Source organism: Sinocyclocheilus anshuiensis, unplaced genomic scaffold, assembly GCF_001515605.1.
Source record: "Sinocyclocheilus anshuiensis isolate Anshui unplaced genomic scaffold, SAMN03320099.WGS_v1.1 scaffold165, whole genome shotgun sequence".
Classification (NCBI taxonomy): domain Eukaryota; kingdom Metazoa; phylum Chordata; class Actinopteri; order Cypriniformes; family Cyprinidae; genus Sinocyclocheilus; species Sinocyclocheilus anshuiensis.
The window spans coordinates 154,225-174,604 of NW_015540851.1; the positions used below are offsets into that span (position 1 = coordinate 154,225).

At 39.0% G+C, this 20,380-nt stretch overlaps 1 protein-coding gene across 1 annotated transcript in view; it reads right to left on the reverse strand.

Annotated features, from left to right (window-relative positions):
• Positions 1–3,484: 3,484 nt before the first annotated feature.
• Positions 3,485–20,380, reverse strand: part of LOC107687751 (contactin-associated protein-like 5) — a 53,151-nt gene continuing 36,255 nt past the window's right edge. The window contains exons 12-24 of the mRNA XM_016485204.1: positions 19,731–19,850; positions 17,285–17,485; positions 16,253–16,409; positions 15,255–15,382; positions 14,911–15,081; positions 14,320–14,538; positions 12,535–12,771; positions 11,400–11,633; positions 6,954–7,087; positions 6,600–6,687; positions 5,121–5,333; positions 4,918–4,992; positions 3,485–4,626 (exon numbers count right to left, since the gene is read on the reverse strand). Of these exons, the coding sequence (XP_016340690.1) occupies positions 4,430–4,626; positions 4,918–4,992; positions 5,121–5,333; positions 6,600–6,687; positions 6,954–7,087; positions 11,400–11,633; positions 12,535–12,771; positions 14,320–14,538; positions 14,911–15,081; positions 15,255–15,382; positions 16,253–16,409; positions 17,285–17,485; positions 19,731–19,850 (2,174 nt within the window). The 3' untranslated portion in view covers positions 3,485–4,429. The remainder of the gene's footprint in view (positions 4,627–4,917; positions 4,993–5,120; positions 5,334–6,599; positions 6,688–6,953; positions 7,088–11,399; positions 11,634–12,534; positions 12,772–14,319; positions 14,539–14,910; positions 15,082–15,254; positions 15,383–16,252; positions 16,410–17,284; positions 17,486–19,730; positions 19,851–20,380) is intronic.

The following is a 20,380-nucleotide window of genomic DNA, read 5'->3' on the forward strand; positions in this document are numbered from 1 at the left end:
CTATATACATTTCTGTATCTGTCAACTACCTCAATTAGCATTCTTAATTCAGCTTCAGTTTTTGCAAAATCAGTCAACTACAGACAAATGTTTGTAATGTATAGTGATATTATAAAAAAAATAATAATTAAACAAATAAAAAATAAATAAAGCTAAATAAATATTCCTGGAACATTTTCAAGCTATTTTCCCCTCAGTTTTCTCTTTGCAAATATATTTAGGCATTGTCCAGCTTTTTGGAGTTTTGCACTAGACTTTCTTCATCGCGTATGTGAGTGATATTTTCTTGCAATGCCATTAAAGCTTCACTTGGACCACTCGTTCAAGCCAATGCAGATGAAGCTCCAAACTCCACCAATTAATCTTTTTAAAAACACACAAGTACGCTCAAAGTTCCTGAGCTTCACGACCTCTGGCCAGAACTCATACCAGCCACCCCAAAGTCCACTGGTCCAGCTGACTTTTTAAAAATGCTGCCAGTTCCAGAAAAATTAATTACGAGGTTTATGCCAGCTTTTCCCCATGAGATCACGTAGCAGATAACAGATGACACACTGGGTTAGAGTTCCCTCAGATCTCATCCCAAAGTAAATGGCAACCAAGGTTAATTGGCTTCTCTGGACTCCCCAGAGGCTGATCGACGGTATCAAAATTGTTTTGCTTTTGTTAAGTGCGGAGGGTGATGGGTTTAATCAAGGCATTAAGTAAAAGAGATTTAGTCACCAGCAGTGATCTTGTCTCCGCTCCTGGCGTTCGACTGTCCACTGTGCATCCAATTAAAATCAATGCGAACTATAATTGCATTTTATAGTAATTGGGTGGTGCAAACATATTCAATCAACAGACTGGGACTTACATTGCGCCACCTAAAGCTTTCATCCACCTTACCTATAATAGCAAATGTACTTTTGGCACAATGAATGCATTAAAAATGAACATGACACACAATTGAACTATTATTGGTTAACTCTCGTAGAAATTCATTTAGGTGTAGGTATTCTGTCTATTTTTCAGCTTCTCTTCAAGCCAAATATCCATGCAAAGAAGCAATTTATTTATTTTTATCTCCCTTTCCCTTTTATCTTTTTCTTATTTTCTTCTTGCTTTAAGGGTTGAGGTTTTGATTAAAAACGCATCTGAAAACCCACTTACAGGTTAGCGTGTCTGCATTTTTTTACATGCTGCATTTTCAGGTTTAGACTTTTCTCCAGATATCCACTTATTGGGGGCGAATTGAATTTGGGCTCATCGATAATTCAATCTTCATAGGTTTTTTTTCTCCACGCGCTCTGTTTTCCTTTTATCTGTCTCAGAGAAAAGAGCAGAACAAGTTAGTTATGTGAAATGTTAGCCTGTGTAGAGATGCTTCATCCACACATCTCTTGCACATTTGTAGTCTTACAGTATATATATATTTTTTGTAATACATTTTTTACATTTTAATGTCAAAAAATATGAAATCATAAAAAGGTAAGTTATTTACTGACCTCATGTTAAACAATCACAATTTTACACTACCCCGTCAAATGTTTGCATTTAAGATTTTTGTATGTTTTTGGACAAAGTCTCTTATGCTCTCCAAGCATAGGCGGAGGGTGAACTCCAAGGTAAGGCTAAAAGCAGCCAAATGTATTAAACACCATAAACCCGTCTTTTTAGGCAAGAACCAGACATGGGTGTCATGTAGGCTAATAAAATATGTTTAATGAAAGAGAACAGAAAGAGAACGCAGGCGCACTCAACAAAACTGATGAGTTTCAGCGATGACTCATCTGAACACCTCTGATTGGCCATTGCATTCCTAAGCTCAACTGAAATGTGTGTGATTGGTTAAAATGCGCAACACTGTAAAAACGCCTAAAAAGAAATACGGTGCAACATGAGCAGATCTTAATGACACAATCGACAGTCTATTTATTTTCACTTTGTTAGCAACAGACGTAATGGATTTAATTTATTTGTGCAGGGGCATTTTTGCCCCAAGTCCCCATGGCCAGAGGAAGGCTAATGTCGATAGCCTTGAAGGATAGCCAAAAATGTTAAGCAGCACAACGGTTTTCAACATTGATAATAATAAGAAATGTTTCTTGAGCAGCAAATCAGCATATTACATCGTGTCCTAACTAAATGCGATGCCGCGACACGCGATATAAGGTATCTTTTCCATGTTAATCGAGGTTTTTGTCCTAAAACAGCCGTAACGGCGACACGCAAAGTTTGTATTTTAGAAATGGCTTCAATTTATGTGACATCGCGGCTGGAACAACAACATACAAAGCAAAGCATAGGCCTACAGCAAGCCAGCAAATTCAAAGTTTTTAACATCACAAGGAATCCTGTCCACACTTTGACTGGTAGTCTAACTTCAGTCAAGTGTGTTCACATATTGTGAAGCCGCCTATAACAGAGGGCTTGTTTTGAAGGTGCGATCACTGTGATTGTCAGACAATCAGGTGCATCCCACCTTGAGAGGTGTTGTTTGGCTTTGTCTACAGCCTACCTGTTACAGCAGATGGCCAAGAGAAGTTGTTTCATTACCACTGTATCCTAAGGGTTCGCAATCGATTCGCCCTCTCTTTGTCCTTCTCCATCTTGGCTTATATTACTAGCAGTTCATTTGACACACAGGAAATAGAAGGTCAAACAGACTGCATTGTAGAAGCGCAATGTGCTCTGTTGTATACTGCACATTTCGCCAGGTTGTATTACATGGATATAGAAAAATAGCACACTATGCACAGTAAACATACTATACACTGCAGAAATAATAAGAATAGTATGGCAATCCACTAGGGCTAAAAAATATGGATAGTCTGCTGGCCTGGGGCCATTATGAGAGAGTTTTGCGACAGTTGACAGAAGTGTCTCATGTTACATATTTGTCAGTGCTGTAACATTTTTTGAACATGGACATATTTATTCAGCAAGGACATATTTTTTTTGATCAAAACTGACAACTGTTTTCAACATTGATAATAATAAGAACTGTTTCTTGAGCATCAAATTAGCATATTAGAAAGATTTTTGAAGGATCGTGTGATATTGAAGACTGGAGTAAAAAAGCTGAAAATTCAGTAAATTACTTTTTACAATACATTACATTTTAAATTATTTAAATGTAATTATTTATAATTACAATTATTTCACAATATTGTTTGTATTGCACTTTTGATTGATGAAAGAGTCTTATTTTAACCGACACTAAACTTTTGAACGGTAGTGTACATGCATCTTTTTGATTTGCAAACCTGTAATTATACAAGTTATATTAAAAATACAATATAAAATTCTCAATTTAATTGAATAAAAATGAGAATTTGATAATTTTATGTGCGTGAAAATTTTGGCCCGTCTTAAGAAGCAGAAACAATCCTTATGTTGACCCTGAGTGCAGTATTCATACATTGCCATACTTTTATTTCTGCATAAATATACCAAAACCATTGGTCATCTGCACTCATAAGCTCTTAGAAAGCTCCATTTATTAAATATAATTATGAAATGTATGTACACCATTCATTTACAGTAGTCATATAGAAAAAAAAACAGCCATAGAATTCATTCTCAATAGAAAGCAAGTGTTTTTTCTTTTTTTTGTGTGTGTATTGTTTTTTTATATAGATATAATGCACTTCAATAAGGACGAGATTTCGTTCCTGGGGCACACTGGGTACGCTCAGTTGCGAGACCAGCTCGATTACGGTGGGAAAGAGAATTAAACTGCCTGAATCTGCCCGGCCCATGGGAATTAGGATACACACAAATGACTCATATTCCATCCCTCAGCTGCCGCTGATATATTCTTATAGTCCTTTGCTGGGTAATCCCAGCCTTTAGCGGCTCCTAGCACCAGTCAATAGTTTCAACATCAAATGCGGGGTTGTCGGATGCGGACGTCTTTAATCTTTTGTTTTTTTTGGACATGTTGAGCGATGATCGATCCTTTAAAAACAACATCTGGGAAGGTCTGCCGCTCTGCCACAAAACCATTCTCTCAGAACCCTCTCTGCTGGGGTTTCAGTCCATTAGCTTAAGCCCACTCTATATGCAGGCTCTGAGATAGACAGGTTTGAGCAGGCACACTGGATAAAGACAATTCAGAGTGATGCTTCAGCCCTCCTGCTGTGTTGTTTGCTTGGAACGTGTGTGTGCTGTGCATGTATAACCTATTATTATGCCCGTAAAATACAGCTCTGTCATCATCCAGGAGGCCGGCGCACGCTTACTTTCACGTAAGCTTGACTCTCTTCGTAGAAAATAAACAAACAAACAAAAATGTCTCTGTTGTAATTTCTTGTGCCTGTTGGGTCATTGCTGGTCTCTGATTGGCTGCTCAGCTTGCAGTGTAGATAATACAGTGCGGTGGGTTTGGTAGCATGTACACTGGCGACAGGCTGTTCGATTAAAGGCCAGGCACGAGATGGCGAGGTCAGATGTAGTATTCTTTGCTGTCGTGGTTGGGTTTGTGCAGGTCCAGTGCAGCCCGGTACGGAGGATGCTCCATGCTGGGTCGGTGCATCTTTCCGGTGATTACGGGGGGCGCTGGAGTCCGTCGGTGACGATACAGGAAGCGGATGATGAAGGCCAACGCACAGAGGGTGATGAACACCACTGCAGCCACTACTCCTGTTCATTAGATAAATTAAGAGGTGGCATGTAAAAATGAAAACATGCTAAATATGAATAAATTACACTGGTTCACTACTTTGAATGCAATGGTGTGGCTTTGTAAATGTATCTTGATCGCTCTACAGTGCAGTGCTGCAGTGGAACAAATGAGAACAGCATGAAATAAAACTAAACTAAAGATGTATGAGGCTGTTCATTTCTAAGGATGGTTTATTACTTGTCAGATCTATTGTCAGAGTATTATTTTGAAAAGTTTTTCCCAGAACACAGTATCATGGGGATCTATACCTCCGAGTACTGCCAAGTCATTTTGATGAGCCTTTTTCAGTGGATCTTTGCCTCGGTCTGTTTTTGCTGAGTCATCTGCAAGCAGAGAATGAGAGCGAGAGGAAGACAATGAACTGGCTTTTGTGATTCTTTTCAGCAGGCTGAAAAACACTGTCATTTTTGAGTCTCATGCAGTGTGGAAACTATTAAAAAGGATAATTTACCTGACCGTGTGTGTGTATCGCTCAAAGTGTTCGAGCTGGATACCGTCCCACAACTTGATGCTTCCAGGCGGCCGATAACAGTAACTAACGGGCTTTGGCTGTTTTGCAGGGCTGCCTTCAGAGGGGTAGCCTGATTAAACTGCACGGAGGACAAGCAGCCAATAAACCCTCTCAATCCAGCCTGAACCAGTTCCTTACCAGTAATGTCAATACCTGAAACATGAAAAATAATTGAGCAACTGAACTTAAATGTGATGCGTGTAATATTTACATATATTAAAATATATTCTCCCATGCCAGGTTAATATGCAGAGGCAACGACACTGCTATTCAAAAGTTTGGGGACAGCAAGATATTTTTTTTTTCAGTAGGACATTTTTTAAAGAAGTCTCTTATGCTCACCAAAGCTGCATTTATTTGATCAAGAATACAGTAAAAATGTTAGTACAATTTAAATGAACTGTTAATGTCATATAAAATGAAATGTATTTCTATGATAGCAAAGCTGAATTTTAAGCATCCATTACTCAAGTCTTCAGTGTCACATGATCCTTCAGAAATGGATTTTTTTAAAGATTTGATGATTAAAAAAAAAAGTCTTTACTGTCACTTTTGACCAATTTAATGCAAGCTTGCTGAATAAAAGTATTAATTTGTTTAAAAAACAACTTTCCAAAAAAACTAAATTTGAATGGTTAATCTACTGTATAAATAAACCATTTCTATGTTTACTCTTCTGAGAAAAGAGTAACCAAAATAAGGCTCTGTTAGTGACTTTGGCTCAACAAATGGCATGAGTTTGGAGTGAAATTAGCTGTTTGTCTGACTAATGGGAGATGAGGAGAGTAATTTGAAAGTAATTATGCATTTCACCTTTAAATGAATTCAAAGTCAACTGTTAAACTGTTTATGTAACCACTCCACAGCTTTAATTTTAAAAGGAGCCGACTGCAGAATCACACAAGTAACCTCTAATCTGCTTAATAACCTTTTTAAGAAGCTTCATTATTATATTACTCAAGTCCCTTTTTTAGTGTCTACAAAGCCTTTCTAAAACAGAATAAATCAGCACATTCAGTGCCAGTTCCTTTTCTATTTTGCGTCTGTAATGACTAATGAGTCTTAAAGGGGCTTGTTGTAGTTCTGTGAGTGCTTTATTGCTAATTTGTATTAAATGTTCACTCGTCTCTATCAAAGCACTGGGGTTCGTGTCACTGTCAGACCCTCCTTATTGCCTATCAGGTAAAAATAAATAGTCTCCTAGGCAACACTGAGACATTCCATTTGGCTTTGACTTGGCAACTCACCTGTGACGGCACTGTCAAAAGTGTGCCTCCCTACTCAGACAACAACCCACCCTGTCCTAACCTGCCTGGATTCAAACACCTGACACCACATCAGTGAAATAGAAATGTGTGAAACAGCACACAAGGAACATGAAGAAATGGAGTCCTTTTCAAAAGCCTGTCAGAAGCTCACCTTGGATTCTCCCCAGAATCACTGACCTCGCCGGGCTGAGAGCAGATCCAGGAGACAGGCTGTACTGCTGGGTTATTGTGTTGTCAGTCTGGAAGGGGACAAATAATGGCAGATAACTTGGGAAAGATTGATAATAGATTTGAATCGGTCACAGGAAAAAACAAAAAAACATCTCGGGTCGCTATGACACGCTTTTAGAAATATAATTTATATGTTGCAAGACCTTTAAAATTTCAGATAAGTTATCAGACAAGAATAAAAGTCATCCGTTCTCATTCCTGTAGAGAGTCAAGTATAGGAGGTCAAGTAACACCCCTTTAAAAATCAGATACTGACCACTGTGTTAAAACTCACCTGGACAAGGAGCTCTTGTCCCTTTCGATTGATTTTGACCCAGTGGAACCGTCCGTCTGCTAGACTGGATGACACTGGGCTGAATGTTTCTGTTTGTTTTTCTTTGTTCAACAAGTATCGTATTTGCAGGCTGCCTGGGAAATCAAAGTAAAAGCTACTGACTTAAAGTCATAAGGTATTTGTTCTATACAATAAACGCAGAGTTGTAACATGACAAGGAGAAATAATGTTTTAAATTTACAGAGTAATGGGTTGCAATACAAATTCCAACAGGGTGTTTGAAGACCCCAGTGTAAAGTGTTTTTGTATCACCGTGATCTTTTTCATGGCTACTAACCAAATAAATAAATGAATGGACAAGAAATATTGAGCTGAAATCGTTCAGTTAAGTAAGAATAAATGATGGTATGTTGATACAAGAAATATGACACTAGAATAAATATGTAAGAAATTGTCTGATTAGGACAACGTTTGATCATGTTTAGTGATCATAATAAGACTAACACTAGTGTTTTCTATTCCTTTTCTATTCTATCTACTTGTTTTCTTTTTTATTTATTATAAAAAATAACCCTCTAACACTAGTGTTTTCTATTCTTTATTAAAAAAGACCCTCAAACACTACCGTTCTCTATTCTTTTCTATTATATCTACTTGTTTTCTTTTTATTTATTATAAAAAATGACCCTCTAACACTAGCGTTCTCTATTCTTTTTCTATTCTATCTGCTTCTTTATCTATCTATCTATCTATCTATCTATCTATCTATAGTGGGGAAAATATTTATTTGATCCCCTGCTGATTTTGTAAGTTTGCCCACTTATAAAGAAATGAAGGGTCTGTAATTTTTATGGTAGGTTTATTTTAACGTATAGAGACAGAATACCAACCAGAAAAAAACACATTATATAAAGGTTAGAAATTGATTTGCATTTCAGTGAGTGAAATAAGTATTTGATCCCCAAGCAAACCATGACTTAGTACTTGGTGCAGAAACCCTTGTTGGCAAGCACAGTGTCACGTTTATGGCCTCTCCTCCCCGTGTTTCTTTTCCGTTTTTGAAAGCTTTTTGTTTTCCCAGTTTCTCCCCGCGATTATGGAAATCGCCGCTTGTTTCGCCGCCTTAGCTCGCAGAGATCTCCCCTTCGTGGAGTACGCTTGGGAATTCTGCATATGCCCGTGGCCGTGGTGGCCGAGCCGGCTAAGGTCATGGAGGATCCGCCATAGCCTCCAGAGTCCCCTGATCCGCCATGGCCTCCTGAGTCCCCTGATCCGCCATGGCCTCCTAAGTCCCCTGCTCTGCCATGGCAACCTGAACTGTCTGCTCCGCCATGGCCTCCCGAGCTGCCGGCTCCACCATGGCTTCCTAGTCTGCCATGGCCTCCTGAGTCCCCTGATCTGCCATGGCCTCCTAAGTCCCCTGCTCTGCCATGGCAACCTGAACTGTCTGCTCCGCCATGGCCTCCTGAGCTGCCGGCTCCGCCATGGCTTTCTAGTCTGCCTGCTCCGCCATGGCTCCCCGAGCTCTCTGATCCGCCCTGGAAGCCTTCCCGTGTCCCTGCCCTGCACCAGCCTCCAGGGTGCCCACCCCCCTCCCCGGTGGTATTGTCATGGCGCGGGACGCGCCTTCTGGGAGGGGGGAGTAATATCACGTTTATGGTCGGTTTTGTTTTTGATTTCTGTGCTTCCATCATCCCTGCCTAGTTAGTTTCCATGGTTTTTGATTAATTAGCTCCACACCTGTTTCTGTTCTCCCTAATTGCATTCCACGTGTTTATAAGCCCTGTCTGTTCTTTAGTTCTCTGTCTGCTATTATTTGTATTTGTTCGTCAATGATGTGCTACGTGTGTTCCTGACTGCTGTGTGAAGATTAAAGTCTGTGTATGGCAATTCTCCTGCGTTCTCCGTGTTCCTTGTTCCTCGCTCCGTGCTCCTCACAGTAGCATACCGTGACGCACAGAGGTAAGAAGTTTTTTGTAGTTGGTCATCAGGTTTGCACACATCTCAGGAGGGATTTTGATCCACTCCTCTTTACAGATTCTCTCTAAATCCTTAAAGGGGTCATATGATGCGATTTCAAGTTTTCCTTTCTCTTTGGAGTGTTACAAGCTCATGATCATCCTTACCTCATGAGGCAAGATCTTGCATGGAGCTCCAGACCGAGGCCGATTGATGGTTGTTTTGTATTTCTTCCATTTCCGAATAATCACACCAACTGTTGTCTCCTTCTCACCAAGCTTCTTGTTGATGGTCTTGTAGCCCATTCAAGCCTTGTGTAGATCTACAATCTTGTCTCTGGGATCCTTTGACAGCTCTTTGGTCTTGCCAATGGTGGTGGGAGAGGTTGGAATGGAAGATACAGATTGTGTGGACCGGTGTCTTATACACCTAACGAGCTGACATTAGGAGTAACTTCTTAAAGTAGCAGGACTAATCTGTGTTCCACATGGGCACATAACCAATCCGTGCAAAATCAGCAGGGGATCAAATAAATATTTTCCTCACTGTACCCACCCCACTGAACGTGATTTTGAAGGGGCCCCATATCAAATTCAGTGCACAGGGCCCAGAATTCCTAGCGACGGCCCTGGTTGCAAGAGCCTTCCATTTAGATGCCTTTTGCTCTTTAGGTAAAGGGTGTGGGTCTTACACAGAGAGAAAAAGAGCATATGTGCATATGATGCACTTTAATGGATATGTGTGATTTTCAAGCATATTGAGGTGCCAGGTTGATACAGCACGCCAACAAGAAAGGTACAGGGTGTGAAATTGAAGAAAAAAGCCAAAAAAAAAAAAAAATTGTTTCCTTGACTACTGTTAGGATTAAGGGAACAACTCTGATGTATTTTCACTGCTCTGTAAGAACCTAATTTGCATAGCTATAATTTCATTTTTAGAGCTCAAAGGAAGACAGATATTGCATATATTACCGTTTGGAAGTTTGGGGTCAGTACTTCTTTTTTAAAGAAATTAAAACTTTTATTCAGCAGGGATACATTACTTTAATCAAGAGTGACAGTAAAGACATTTATAGAATTACAAAAGATAATTTTTATTCTGTTCTGTTAATCAAGAAATTCTGGAAAAAAATATTAAGCAGCACATTGATAATAATAAGAAATGTTTGATCAAATCAGCATATTAGAAGGATTTCTGAAGAATCACGTGACACTGAAGACTGGAATAATGACTAAAATATACTGCAATAGAAAATATTATGGGCTTTATTGCATTTTTGATCAAATGCCGTGAGTGGGGGTGGGGGGTAATTGAGAAGGAATGGGGGAAAGTCACGTGAGAGAAGACAATGCCTCCATATGATTGTATATGACTGGTTATGTTCGGCTGTGATTGGTTCATGCGATAAATCCCGCCTCTTGTGTTCGTGTGCGTTCGCGAATCAGTCTGAATGATATAATGGCGTTAATGGGAAGACTGATTTAAAAAAGCAAGTAAACAACTCACACACTTAGATATAATCACTTTGTTACGTCAAAATAAGACTTAAAATGGCCTGAAAACATGATCTGTGCAAGTTTTTAGTGAATAATCAGCTTGGTAAAATGTAAAGTAAATTTCTGCATCTGTGACCAATATTGAGCTGAGCTTTGATGACTGATGACCCGAAAAATGTGAAAATAGTTAAAAGTTAACTATTAAAAACAAAAGCCGAACATAAGTTAAATAAAATATATTGTTTAAATTGTTACTTCCTTGAGTTATTATTTTGGAATAAATGTAAAATGCTTAAAAACACCAACCTGATGAGATTCATTCTTAGCTTTAATAAATAGAATATTGATTACATCGTTAATGTAAAAATATAAAATAGAATTGGTTTTTTTTTTCTGATAGTGTAAGTAATGTTTATTTAAACAAGAAAATGTGACTGAAACATGAATTTACATTTGATTAAAAAAAAAAACGTTGAGAACTTTGCCTCCTCATTTCAGAACACCACCGCACACCAATGATGCACACACACACACACACACACACACACACACACACACACATACACACACACACACGTTTGTTTCTGTGAATTGTGGGGAATTTCCATAGATTTCTATTACTTTTATACTGACCAAACAGTATTTTCTATCCCCTAACCCTGAACCTACCCCTTACAGAAAACCTGTTCGCATTGTTACACTTTCAGATCATTTACTATTTTTTATTAAAAAAAAATCCCTCTTGGGGACTGCAGGCCGGTCCCCACAATGTCAACAATTTCAGGTTTTACTATCCTTGTGGGGACATCTGGTCTCCACAATGTAGCATAAACAAGTACGTACACACACACACACACTACTCGTTCTCATTCTCATTCTCATGTCCCTCTAAACCTGCATGACTTTCAACCTGCTTGATATAGGTTTGTAACAGGATGAGCAAATTATGACTATTCCCCAAGGTTTAGAGGTTTAGAATATGACTTGGTACCGTTTGATGTTAGCATAACAGCCATATAGTGCTGGTCCACAGTATGCGCTGTCAGGATCAAGGCTGGCACATGATGCGTCAAGAACCCAAACGACACTTTCTCTTGAGATTTGGTAACTTCAGCATCATGGAAACCGGCCGGTGATCTTCTGGCTTCCTCATTCGGTATTCCGGAAAATGGCTCCTGGAGAGTGTACAGGACTGAAGATCCACTTTCGAAGGAAGCTGCTATAGCTGTGATGGACATGGACACAGAGAGACAAAGCAGTCCCTGGTGAACTTCACTGATAATATCATCATCATCATCTCTATGCAAATTCAGATTGCGTGCAAACTCTATGTCTCATCTGTCATTATTTGAGCTATAAAAAACAACAACATTAGCGTTGTTTCCTCCCCAACCACAGCGGAGACCGTAGCGGAGAGGTGTCCTACTGATTCTGTCTGTCTCTTCTCATTTTCTGGTAATCTATTCTAGTTAGCAGTAAACAGCCGTGGCTTGAGCGGACCCGTCGCGACATCGCATTGTAAAGAAACAAAGCCATTACATCACTAATCTGACTGACAGGCTGCTGGATGGGTATGAGGCAGACGAATCGCCCCTGTAATTCAATTCCATTTGTCAGTTAAAGCTTTTCTGCCAAGGCCTGTCAGCCCAGCCTCAATGAATTCAAGGTTAATACGCCATCAAGGGCATGTTGTCATCCACCGGTGGCCGACCCTCCTGATCTAATAGAAAACGAAAAGTTGTCTAAAAAAGATGAAATTGAGAAATTTCTATAGAGTATATAGTGGGTTGACTTTCATTCCTTTTGTACACATTTTTGGTACAGACGTCTCCTATTGTGAGACCCATGCCACATCCAACAGCTCACGGCAAGCCTTGGATTAAACCGATATATATCAACTCCTATAGAGTCTTGATTTAATTTCTCTCTGTAGGCTTTGATCTAATTGTGTGATTTTACAGTGTAAATCCAATAAAAACACTTCCACCATCAGGAATGCCAACACTTGAGAGCTACAAGCATCTGAGGCGTGCTTAAGTCCAGAATGCCTGTTTCATTTAGCTCTTTTTGATTGGTGCAAAAAGACCAATGAAAGCGCGCTCGCCCGGAGGCCATTGTAACCTCACCTGTTCTGCAGTGTGGCCCATCGAAGGCTGTCTGCGTGCAGTCGCAGGTGTAACTGCTCCTCTCTTCCACACATCTCCCTCCATTATGGCAGACGCTGTCGCTGGTGCAGTGACCCGGGCAGCCGGAATTCACCCCCGGGGTGGTCTTTGCACGTTCATACAGGTCAAGGGTAACTCCGTTAATGGTGAGGGAACGTAAGCAGCCCAGAAATCCCCTCTGCCTAGAAGCTGTTCCTCCTAATGGGGAGAGTACAATGATTAATTTTCATAGGCAAAGTAGAAAGCCAAGGCTTTTGAAGTCCATAATAGTGTCATTCTCAGAAAAACAGTTCCATTTATGTGCCATGTGTGTCCCAGCTACAGACTTAATTACCTGAATTTAATATTATTATTTGATAGTTTTACTCTGTTTAGTGTGTAAAGAAAATTTTGAATATTTGATTAATATATAACCATACTTTAACATCAATTTACATATTCCTACTCATCACCACTACACATTAATAGGTTTTATAGGTTAAAATTTTACCTTCTTTTATGGCATTACATTATCATGCCTTCATATTCTATAAAGGTTTTGTAAATACGCTATTTGTCTTTTTCTCTGCATGTTCTGTTGAACTCTCAAAAGAATGATCTGCTTTTTGTGACACTGTATTTAAGGGAGTAACATAACATTTCCTGATCATGTTTTTAACAGAGATAAGTTTACTGAAAAGCATTGTTCTAGTCATAAAACATACTGACTGCAAATAATGTGGTTTGGTGTGAGGGCTTAACACAAAACTTTATGGGCACAATGAAAATGTATAAAATAATGAGTTTTTCCTTAAGAGATGTAAGGAGACATTTACAAGCTAAATTATTTATTTGAATACAAAAAGTACACTAGGTTTTTAAATATTTTGCCTTCAAATTGTATTTATTTAATAATTATGTAATTATTTATATTTTAAATGTTGAACTAAATGTCAGATGCTGTTTATTGTGCAATACAGAACTTTTGATTATGCACATGCCCAAAATACATCAGGACTTATTTTAAAAGGTCTTTACTACTTCCAGCTGCTCACTCAAACAAATGAGGGAGATAAAATATGCACCTTAAAAGCATCTAGAACATATTACATATAAAAAAACTAAGTTAAAACTTTGTCATAATTCATGAACAGATGATCATAAGCAATAGCTGGGTATAAATGAGCGGAATTCACTTACTGCAACTGCTTTGAAACTGCAAGCCCACAGAACGCCCACAAGAACATGCCACATTTTTACTTTGAAACGTGCAGTGCTTGCATTCATTTCATTAATTCAGATACTAATTAAGTTTAATAATCACATTAGGCGCGCGACTCCTGTTTTTCCATCCCCAAATTTAAGACCTCTATAATAATGAATTTGTTATACAGTTTAAGAAATGTATGATTTTTTTTAAGACCTTAAATTTGATAAAACTGAATTGAATACTTTTAAGGACCTGCAAGGACTTACTTTTTATTTGCACACATGCTTCTAAATACATTTTACAGTTTGCACAAATCTATTTGTAGTTGCACAATTGCGAGTGAAATGCTTGCACTGTAATAATATTTTTGCACTGATCTTCAACCCTGTAACATTTATCAACACCATGGTTCCTGACTTATGAATATGATCACAGATTCCTTCTATTTAAATTATGTCAATTTTCTCTGTTCCCAGAGGTATTCTTAGCTCAAGCTAAAGTACACAGTGTTATTTTTTCATTATTAGTGACATTTGCTCGATTACATGTCTGCGCACCCACAAAGAGTTGACTGCTGAGCTGAAGACGGTAGGGTCTCTCAGATGGTGCTTCATTTAGCTTCGGCGGCAGGGAGTCAACCTGTAGAGAAGCTTCTTTCACATTTCGTTCAGCACGAATATAATGCCACTGACGATCATTCAAAGCTACAGGTGAATGAACGGTAAGGATTATTGGTCCGTCCCCTAGGTCGAAAGCGAAGTTCACTGTATATGGAGCTGAGAAAGAAAGGAAGAAAAAAAAATCACCCTGTGTGGTTTAAACAAAAGTATTACAATGAAGTTCATTGAAAGTTCACTGAATGCACTTCTTGAAAGGGCCTCTGAGCACTTCTTCACAACAAACATGCTGAAACCCTTATTTATTATATATTATTACCCAATATATTATCCTTAAAATGAACTATTATGCAATTTGCTTTACAATTAAAATGACAAAAAAATAAATAAAGGTATTTTTTCTGTATAAAACTGTTATTTTTCTTATGCAATTTTGCTAGTTACATTTATACAATTTAGATATTTCTTTGAAAAAAAGAATAAGAAAAACAGACATTTTTGTTTGCAAGTAATGTTTAAACAAGCACTCACAACTCAGTTCCAGCCTTATGAAGTCTCTGACACCCAGATTCTCCAAGAAGACTCCTGAGAGAGCACTAGTTTTGAAAAAGAGTGAAATATCGACACTCAGCTCAGCTTGGAGGGTGGGGAAATGCAGATAGGAGGACTCCTGGTAAAAAGATGCAGAGTTCCAGAAAAATCCTGCAGCAGAGGGACAGGCAAGAAAGCACACAGCGTGTTGAAAAACAAATTGTGCACTGAATTCGATAAAAAGGTCAATCTCTTCTGCATTTTGACATATGAAAATGTATTCAGTAGAGAGCCATATTACCACCCCCCATTCCCCATTTAAAATTGGTAAACAAAACACCCACGGTTGCCATAGCAACGCAGCGGCCCAATTTGGAGCTCAGCCTGTGAGTTTGTCCGGTTTGTGTCTCCAATGGCGATCTCACTAAGGGGTAAATGGTCTTTGTAAGACAGCACACCAGTATCATTTGCCCTGCAGGAGGAGAAAGAGAATGAGAGAATCAGAATGTGCAAGAGATGAGGTAATGAGCGAAAGGCTAGGAGAAAGTCTTTTTAATCTCTCTCTGAGGTAGAAGATTGCCCTCCGAGGAGCGAGTGTGCCTCACTTGTTGCTTAAAAAACGGTAATACTCGCCCAATGGCGAGTATTAAGCTTTTTCTGCAGCATCTCGGACAATTTAACAGAAAAACTAATGAAGGGTTTTAAAGTGCACTTCCTATACAGCAATTTAATCGACTAAATCTCTGCAATCTGCCTCAAATTTCTTTCATTCAATGAAAAATAACAATCCTGTTACCTTGCAAAGTAGGGAAAACGTCTCAGGTTACGTATGTAACCATAGTTCCTCGAAGGAACGACTTCTCGCCCATCTATTGGTCTGATTACACATGAGGTTCAGAGCCGGTCACGCTGAAGGGCGTTCCCATAGCGTTTTCCGACGCAGCTCGAGTTCCTGAAGAGGAACTGTTCATTCAGTGCCATGTGTGCGGGAAATTGGGTTACTTTTAAAAGGATGCCGATTGATTTTTTTCACCACGGGTTGTTTGACATATTAAATAAGTTATATGTGACTGAAATGCTTGTATTGAAATGTTATATATTTTACCAATGTTAAAACTGTGCTAGATGTTACGTTTTCTGAGAGATGGATACTTATAGAGGAAGCTTTTGTGAGGTCCTTTATAAAAAACAAACCGTGTTTATGTATAAAACATAAAAGTGACTGGAAAATATGTATTTTTGGATTTTGGGTTAGGGTCATTGGGTTATTTTTGACTGGCCATTGGGCTAGTTTTGTTACACAAAACTGGCAAATGTGATTCACTGTGAAATTAAGATTTACCAGGTGTCTTGGTCTGCATCACAGTTGCAGAAATAATTCATGTCCCTGCAGTTGCCATCCAAACTACAAGAGCACTGCTGGACCCCAGGCAGAAATCCTCCCCAATATGTTCTTTTCACTCCGTCTCTATCCAGCCACCATGACAGAGGAGTTCCATCTGAAAATGGACAAAATGCCCCAAGGATAAGAATATTTTTTACTTATCTGGCAGTAAATAATTATGCAAATAATGACAACACTGTTTGGAGTCTAATGTAATTTAGTCATGCATGATGACATCTGGTCTCCTGCCCTTGCTGATCAGTAATAGGCACTGAGACTCCTGTCAGTCAAGTAGCTGTTATAGTATTGCTACAATGTGCGTGACCTGACATCTGCTATCACAGCAGTGCAGAGATCTGGCCAAGAGCTTAGCCAATGACAATCAGATATGCAAGATGTCTAGTGCTGGAGGTTCACCATTTGAGCGATGTTTGATCAAAGGTTGATCTTTTGCTCAAAGGCTTCACTGGATCTCCTTCCGTTAAATCGAAATGAACCTAAAGTATGAGCCGAGTGTTTGAGGAGAAGTTAACTCCAACTCAGTTAAAAGCCTAAGCATATCAACTCTGCAAAGTCAAAAGTATTAAAGCGGGCTGAGAAAAAACATATGGAATAAATTAGCATACCAGTGTATAATCTTTTTTAAGGCTTTATGCATGCCTTTGCAATTCAAATGCTCTCATCACGTCGCATAACCATCCCTGCATGACAAGAATTACATTCTAACCGCTTTTTAAGTGAACACCATCATTCACCGTGCATCGTCGTCATGTCACACTTGAGCCCCTTTAATATCTGTGGTGATAACCTGCTGTTGTGCATCATTTAGCTGTGAGGTACTTTTTTGTTCCTTTGGAACATATTAGCCGAATTTAGAGGATTATAATTCCTGAGGTAACATAAATCACACACTTCATAAGAAAGACAACATTTTAGCGCTACAGTACACAAAAACAATAAGATAGACTAGAGTAATAAAGCAAGACCAACCCCAGGTGTCAAAAAGCCGAGACTTCCTGCAACGATATCTCACTTCCTGTTGGCAGTGCTCTGAGGAGGTCACGAGTGAGCGGAGATGGTACGGTGAGATAGTGTAGTTGAAGATGAGAACGAAAGGGCTGCGTGGAGTGGATCCTCGAATGTCGATGGGCCTCATGTGATCGTGCCCCACTACGGTCCAAACTTTATCTTCTGTGCAAGAAACACACACACACATACACACACACAAAGACTGAAATCCCCATTGACTCGGATCGTGTATCAACCCTCTCAAGTCTGCACTCAATCGACCGTATGTGCTCACGAATGAAAATGAGAGATTAACGGAGTGATGGAGTCGTATGCAAATACCTGATGAATATTAATCAGAGAACAGAAGGTCACTCATTCAGGAGAGTGTGAAATAATGAGTATGGTAGTCTACGCTAGCACCTCTCCCTATGCAAATTGAAATTGCTGCATGCGATGTCCAAAGGTGCCAGTTTGCAGTGTGTTGCAGAATTAGCATGGCTAATAGCTCCTGTAATTGAGGTCAGTTTCAAACGATTTTCTTGCCAGTGCTTGTTGGCGTCACCTGAGAGAAAAGGGTCTATTTGTATTGGGACTTTGGATCTATTAATGCATTCACCGTGACAAAGCTAACTTTGTAATCTGGCTAAAGCTCAATGAAAGCTAACTTTGTAAAATAAAGCCAGCTTAGCCGCGCCAACATGCGGCAGGTGGTCACAGTGTATGACAGTTTCCCAGTGCTTACTTTTCTCCGCTCAGCTTGCAGCTCCAATAACCTCAGAGCCAAAGCCCGCTGCCTATGAAACTAAGAAAAATGAAGCTATCAGTCGCAGCTAGTACGCGCGTCTCTGCAGGCAGACATGCTCCTTGACTTTTTTCTTCCTTCACCTGCGTTCCTCCCTGCTGCTGACATAATGGGGCTTGAATTTCCCTGCATGATGATATAATGTATTACAGTCTTATCTCAAGAGACAAATCAGTCTAGCATCTGATGCAGCCGAGAGGTATGTCAGAGGCCAAAAACCAAGGTCGGAGAAATTGGTGATGAAACCTGACAGGAGATGTGAGAAAACACATTGTTCCCGGCGATAGAGGATGCATCTGCTTGCCCTCATATGTCTTGGTAGGAGCTATATCTTGATATATCAAAACTGGTTATAAAGAGCTCGTTTCTAGATAGTTCCAAAATATACTTGTAATTTTTATAGTAAAAGACTGTAAAAATGCTACAGTAAAACCCTGTTAATTGGTTAACTGTAAGTTACCTTATTATATACATTGGTTTAATTTTTTTTGTAAAATACTGTCAAATGTATTGTTTTTCAAATTACCATATAATTCACACTAAAAGAATGGGTGACACAACACATATGATTATATTTTATTTAAATTGTTTCGTCCTATTTATGTTATCAGTAGTGTGCATTAGGGTCTTTTAGGTTATATTTCTGTTTTTTTAGTTTATGTTTATTGCATTTTTTTATGGACTGACCAATTACAATGTACTCTGATTCGTCATGTGGCATGTGCCATCTGTATTATGATATTCATATCCGTACATTCATATCAGTAAAAAAGTACTGGAATTTTGGTTCAAGTACTTTGGTATATTAACATTATCTCACTTATTGAAATAAATTCTATAATTCTGAAATACATGAAACTACCACAGCTGACAGATGTTAATTCATTTATTAATGATTTTTTTTTTTACTATAAATGTAAATGTAAGTTTAATATGTTTAAATATAAGATAATTTTTTTACACTGTAAAGTTACTATAAAAAAATTACACATACTGTATAAGGGCAAATTCATTAAACTTGTGCAGGCATCAAGCAAAAACGTGCATCTCTCACTAACCTCCTCCAAACCACCCAAGTGCACAGTGTCTAGCAATCGAGGCAGGAGTCATTGCTTAAATTATGATTAAGTGATGAAAACTAATAATCCATCATATATCAATGAAAATAAACAGTGCTATCAGTAGACGCAAATCATTCCCCCACAGTCTTGGGATAACACAAAAACATCTAAACCACAGCAATATCACACCATCTACTAAATGTCTTGGTAACACTCATCATCTACATCATTGGATCCAGTCTAGCTGAATCAGGGATGTTTGTGTGGTGCCTGAGCAAAAAATCTGCCTCACCGGAGACTCCCTAGAAGGAAGGTTGGCCAACCCTGATCCAACCTGCTGAACTAGACAGCCGCATGAGATGCTGAACTCACCTAATGAGATGTGTGATTTCTCCAGGCAGTCCCCCACACATGCTGAGGTCACACCTGTCCATGCACTGAATTAGGTTTGTAAATGAGAAGTGCTGAGCTTCATCATTCAATAATGTGAAAGATGATGAACATCACTGTATAATACGTCTAGAAATGTGCAAAGCTGAGTATGCATAATTGGGTCAGTCACCTGCCATGGTGCAGTTGACTTGAGTGTGCTCTAGAAGTCCGCTCCCATCAAGGTCGATTGTAAACACACTCGACTGGCTTCCTGTTTTCCTGAAGGCCTCGCAGGATCGCTCATATATTGCTGAAAATGATGAATCATAGAAATGATGGAAATAAATCTGCTGCTGTTTTTATGTTGTGCTTAATTACAGAATGCATGCATTTTGGCACATCTGCATGCTTGGCACAGGGATACTGAGCCTGTAAGAGGTAAACACAAAAGTAAGATCAAGAACATTGTTTTCTTGCCTTGAAGTTTAAAGTGTAATCATAGAAGATAAATTACACATGTCAAAGTTTGCTATTCAGCAGTATTCTTCAGACAGAGTACTCTGTGTGAATGCCATTAATAGTAGATATCTGTTAAATCAGTCACACATAAAAAGTGTTGACATGCAAATGAGTCTTCTTTCATTTAAATTAAATTAATATTCCTAACAATGGCATAACCATTTCAAACAGTTCATTTAGCAAACAGAGGTAATTCTTGGTTACTTGGGACCCGTTCGTCATGACAGAGAATCCTCTGTGCGGTAGTGAGCTAATTTGCTGCACGTGTTGTTTTGCTGACGGTGGATTGCACAGCAGGACTTGTAAAAAGGAAATATCATA